The following is a 6,000-nucleotide window of genomic DNA, read 5'->3' as shown; positions in this document are numbered from 1 at the left end:
AGCTACAGCATATAAAAGCAACCGCTTGCCAGTGCTCAATTAGTTGAAAAATTCTACATACAGTAGCTGAAAGCTTATATGTATGTTCTTTATTTGCTAAATTTAATATATGTTATCTCCTAAATATCTGTGCCTAGTGCCAGTTTTTTATGTGTTGACTGTGTTTACTCTCTCACTTACTAATTAAGTTCATTTCACTTGGTCAGTGCAAGTAAGAAATCACAATGCAGCTTTAACTCTTAACAAAGCTTTAACTCTTTAACTCTTACAAAACAGAAAGTGCTGTTGGACTAGATGATATGGAAGAAACTGTTGTCCCATTGGTAACATCCATCTCATAGGCAGGCTGCAAACAAATTTTAAAAGATTAAGCCTGTACAGTGGCAACAGTGTACACAGGAATTGCAAAGAAGTTGTTCTAGCTTGGCTCCACATAGGACACAGTCTTTCCACACATTCTTTTCTGCTGAGGGCTGATGCCCCACCTTATGTGAGTACTGTGACCCTTTTAACCATTAAATGTATGTAACGACTATCCAGATTTTATTAATGCATGTCACTTCTGTTTTAGCACTTATAATCATTTGGCTGAATCTTATTCACTCAGTCAGATTTTGTCTGACTGAGTGGGTAAGGTTCAGTTGGATAATAGACAATATGTCTGAAAATTTTCAGTTTTAAATATATAAACTTGTATAAATATATGTAAATTAGTTCTTAGTAATCATATACACACCTGGTTTTCTTGTTTAGAGACCTTTTGCTGCTTTTATAGACTTTATACATTTTTATGTGTTAATCTAATTAAGTTACTGGTTTTTAATGCATTTTATTTTTGGACTTGGTACATCATTGCCATGTGCCATTAAAAATCAAATCAAACCAAACCAAACTGAATTGAATCAGATTGTCTTGTCGGTTTATTTTGGCTGTAGAACACTTTCCACAACCTTTATTCAAACTGTTTTAATCCATTACTGCTCAACGATGAGTTGTTGGCCAGTAATGCTTTCAATATTTTTGCAGATAAGTCTGTAGTAATAAGCCAACATGAGTAAATTCATTGAAGCAGGACCAGCACAGTTGCTGAGATCATCACAGAAAGACAAGCAGTATATGTTAGAACTTCGGAGTAAGTTCTCTAGTTCAGTGCAGGATGTTGCTGGTTAGTATATTTTTTTTGATATGTGCAAATTTAGTGTATATTGTGTTTTTTTTTATATGACTATTACTCATAATTATATATTAAACATGAAAATAAGGAATACTGAATTTACTAAATTATTTTAGTAAAGCTAGTATTTTTTATTTTCAGTATTAACATTTCTTACAAATTATTTTTTTTAAATTTATTTTATTTTTTTATGTGAACCCCAAACACGAGAGGTATTATAACCTATAGTACTTAGTACCGTGCTTGGGTGGGAGGTTGAGAGGATGAAAGAAGATATTTGTTGACATTGGACTTGAACTTCTGTAGATTGTAATTTTCAGGAAATACGTATGAAGGAAGGTTGTTCCAGAAAACGGCAGTTGAATGAATAAATGAGGAAGATGAAAAGTTGGTTCTGTGGGTTTGAAGTTGGACAGTAAATGGATGTTGGCTGGTGGCAGCACGTGTTCGGACTGTTTTGAAAGAAAGAGCGGGAATTATAGAAGCCAATTCAGAAGAACAGTGCCCATGGAAGTATCTGTAGAAGAGGCATGCAGCAGAAACAGTACGTCTATGAGACAATGAGTGGAGAGACTCTGTTAGAGATGAATCATTAATTAACCTAACTGCCCTCTTCTGAATGGAATCAAGAAGCCTGAGAGAGGTTTTGGGGGCACCACCCCAGATGTGGGAACAATATTCCATGGCAGGGTGGATTTGCGATTTATACAGAGTGAGCAGCTGTTTGGAAGAAAAGTAACGCCGAGAGCGAAAGAGAAAACCAAGTTTTTTAGATGCAGAGGAAGCAATATTTGTAATGTGCTTGTGCCAAGAGAGATTAGAAGTCAGGGTAATCCCCAAAGGAGATATATCATTTTACCTAGAAATCAGTGTCACTAAAGATAAGCATAGGAACAAGCAGAAGAATCCTTTTTGTGAGATATAAGACAAGACTGAGTTTTAGAAGGGTTGAAATCAACTAAGTTGTCTTTGCCCCACTGGCGAATTACCTGAAGATCGGCATTTAAGGAATTGGTAGCAGATTTTCGAGAAGTTGAAGCTGATTGAGCAGGACAAGGTTTCTCAAAATGGAAAGTGGAATGCAATGTGTTATCATCGGCAAAACTATGGATAGGATTTCCAGTCAATGGAAGAAGGTCATTAATATACAAGAGGAAAAGAGTGGGAGAAAGAACTGAACCTTGGGAGATACCGGCATTAGTGGAGAAGTTAGAAGACAGAGAGCCATCTACCATCACCCTCAGTGAGTGATTAGAGAGAAAACTGGATAACCAATTACTAAAAACAGTTGGCAGACAATAAGATGGCAAATAAGATGGCGCTTGTTTAGAAGACCTTTATGCCAAACACGATCAAAAGCCTTTGAGATGACAAGAGCAACTACTTGTGTTTCACCGAACCTTTCCATTGAATTAGTCCATAAATGGGTAACGTAAGCCAGAATATCACCGGTGGATCGACACTGACGAAATCCATACTGGCGATCGTTGATCAGATGGAAGGTTTCTAGGTAGTTTAAGAGTTGGCGGTTAATTGATATCTCCATTACTTTAGAAAGAGTAGAAGTAATTGCAATGGGACGATAATTGGATGGGAGGGATTTGTCACCCTTTTTAGGAACTGGCTGGATATGAGCAAATTTCCAAGCAGAAGGAAAAACACCTTTGGAATAAGAAAGTGAAAAGAGGCGGCAAAGAATAGAAGTAAGTTCAGGAGCACAGGTTTTGAGAACAAGTGGAGAAATACCATCAGGACCTGGAGCTTTCTTAGCATCAAGATTCATCAAAATCCTTCTGATATCATTTTGACGGAAGACCACACAGGAGGCACTGAATGGAGAATGGTGGGAGGTGTTTTATCAAGATCATTAATACATGAGCTGGAAGAAAAATGGGATGCTAGCAGGTCAGCTTTATCCTTGGTGGAAGTGACAACAGAACCGTCTGGTTTGGGCAGAGATGGGCAAAGGTTGTGGCCAATAGCTTTGGCAAGAGACCAGAATGCTCGGCTACCATCAGGGCAAGAAGCAAGTTTTCTACTCTTAGCCTTTTCAAACTCTAGTTTGAACTGATTAATAACTGCTTTACAATTGTTGCAAGCTTTGGTGTAGGCAGAAAATGAAACTGAAGAATTAGAAACAAGCCAATTACGATATGCAACATTCTTCTCTTGAACAGCCTTAGCACATTTATCGGAAAACCAAGGTTTAGATAAAGGACGAGATTTTAAAGTGTAGTGTGGGATAAAGGATTCCATTCCTGCAAGAATAATTTCACTGACACAATCTGAGCAAACATTGACATCAGAAGTTTTGAAACAGTAATCCGACCAAGGTAAAGAAGAAAAGAAGTCTCGCAGGTCATCCCATTTTGCATTCTTGTAATGCCAAACAACACGAGGTTGGGAATAGCCATGAGATAAAGGTTCCATTGGAGAAGAGACAATCACCAAGTTGTGATCTGAAGTGCCTAAAGGAGCTCTCACTTCGACCGTGTACTTAGAAGAGTTGTTTGTGAGAAAAAGATCAAGCGTATTGGCTGTATGATTAGGATTGTCCGGTATTCTTGTAGGTAAATGAACAATCTGTGCTAGGTTATTAGTAATTGCAAAAGCCTCAGCATCTCGACCTGCTGGGTCGGTGTGACTAGAAAATGGAAGCCAGCTGGAGTTGTGAACATTAAAATCACCAAGGAAAATTACCTCACTGTTAGGAAAGTTGGACTGGAGAAAGTCAAGTTGCAAAGAGAGGAAGTCAAAGAGCTCCAAATGATTAGTTGAGTTGGGAGAACAGTAGAGACAACAGATGAATTTGACACAATGAGGTAGAGAGATTTTAAGCCAGAGAAGATCAAAGAGAGGAGATTCCAAATTGCCAAGTCTCTGACAGGGAATATCAGAACGGACATATGCACAAGTACTGCCTTTGAGGCGAAAGGAATCATACAGCAAATAATTTGGGCATCTGAGTTGAGCAGTAGTTGAATCAACCGATAACTGAGATTCTGTCAGAAAAAGTACATGGGGTTTGGCAGACTGCAAGTGGAAATGGACATCGTTGAGATTAGAATTGAGACCACGTATATTTGTGAAATGAATTAGGAAGTGCTTGGGAGGTTTAGATCTTTTCGCAGATAAGCTTGCTCTATTAGTTTGACAATTCATGGTGTATTCAATGGTAAGAAAAAGTGGGTGGGACATGCTGTATGAAGTAATGAAATTTTTGGATATGGCGTACACGTGGTAAGAATATACCCAGATCCTTGACATAACGTGGCGTCGACAATGCTCCCCGCATACACACTACTTGGACTCCCTCCAGTCACTATCTGGCAGAGTAGAGGTAGCAAGATTATACACTAGCTGATCCATAAGCCTCCTAGAGAGTTACCAATAGGTTTGGTCCAGTGTACTAACTAGCGGCCGGCCTGCAAACACTGTTTTAGAGCTGTACCCTCGAAATGTAAGAAATATTGGATCTCGCCACGACGTTCATCATAACCTCAAAAGTCATCAATCATACTGCATGATGGAAGAGATAGGGAAGGGTTGACCGGAACTTAGCTCTAGAGACTAAACATGGGTTCCACCACTTCAAGCCTCCAATAAGTAAAGTGGTGGTATTTCACCGGTTGATGAGAGTCATCTACCACCTAGTACTGCCTGGTAACATAGAGGGCCGGCGTTCCTCCATGTGGTGTGGGCGCCACACCTCGACCCCTGCTTATGTTGGTTCACACCTGGGTGGTCACCCACCATGTATTTGTGCATGGAGGTTATACCCAGGATTACTAACAGTACCACCATCGTGAAGGTGCAAGCAGAGGATTTGGCTGTCACAGACCGTCCGGACTTCACCGAAATTGGGTCCACCTTGACTTGAGTGTCACCCGAATATCAGTTTCATCAGCGTTTTAGACTCCCAGGTAGCAAGTACAGCTTGTCTGGCATATCTGAGAGAATGTCTGTGACAATCTCAAGGACCAAATGACCAAGGACCAAAATCTGTGTGTGGTAATATTCCACAAGAATGAGTCCACAGTATTTCATGGTACACTTAAAATGTGTCAGGTGAGACAGTAAACTTCTTCCATGGCTGCCTTTTTAAATCCTTAATATGTTTGTGTGTTAGATGGGGTAGTTAAGACTGATGTGGATTTAGAGGAGCGGTCATAAGTGCCAGAGTGATTGCACCATGGAAATTAGGCAGCTTGTTTGAAAACTCTTGGTAACAGAAAGTTCAGTGTATATATCATTGTTTTGTTCACATTATCTGTGATATATGGGTTTGAATTGGTTTCTGAAGCTTATATACTACTTTTGTAGTATATAAGCTTCAGAAACCAATAGAACAATTGTTGCATAAAAAAAAAATCAGTGTGATACTTAATGTGTTTTTTTTAATGAAAAATCTAGAGATTTAAAATTGTGTTGTTTTAGACATTTTCAATGAAACAAAACTTCTCTTAATTTCTCTGAAGATGAGGAAGAAAAGTCATTACAATCATAAAGTATAAACATGAAACTGTTTGCCACTTCCAGTTTCCAATGCAGATAATGTTAACATGTGAAAATTCACACGTACTTGTATTAACATATTTATCAAATAAAGGAATAAATGGATAAATAATGATAACAACAATAATTGAAATAAACAGCCATTTTACACTAATGATAATAAGACAAAAACATTTTCTGTGAAAATTGAACACAAAAAAATACCCAATTCTCTGTAGCAGACACATCAACCAATGGGCTAGAAATGTATTTGTTTACACTACAGTGAAACCAAATTGGACCTGACCAGTCCTTTAAATTACAAAATAAGT

The 6,000-nt window shown here is 38.4% G+C and overlaps 1 protein-coding gene across 1 annotated transcript in view; it reads left to right on the top strand.

The window, feature by feature from the left end:
• The first annotated feature begins 421 nt into the window (after positions 1-421).
• The window catches only part of LOC150080815 (peroxisome biogenesis factor 10-like), a 133,948-nt gene continuing 128,369 nt past the window's right edge, over positions 422-6,000 (top strand). Inside the window, exons 1-2 of the mRNA XM_090380829.1 lie at positions 422-490; positions 1,027-1,165. Of these exons, the coding sequence (XP_090236955.1) occupies positions 1,051-1,165 (115 nt within the window). The 5' untranslated portion in view covers positions 422-490; positions 1,027-1,050. The remainder of the gene's footprint in view (positions 491-1,026; positions 1,166-6,000) is intronic.

Source organism: Mastigoproctus giganteus, chromosome 9 (genome assembly GCF_048544385.1).
Source record: "Mastigoproctus giganteus isolate SK-2022 chromosome 9, ASM4854438v1, whole genome shotgun sequence".
NCBI classification, from domain to species: domain Eukaryota; kingdom Metazoa; phylum Arthropoda; class Arachnida; order Uropygi; family Thelyphonidae; genus Mastigoproctus; species Mastigoproctus giganteus.
The sequence above is the reverse complement of the archived record's forward strand: the minus strand, read 5'-3'. Positions and strand labels throughout refer to the sequence as shown.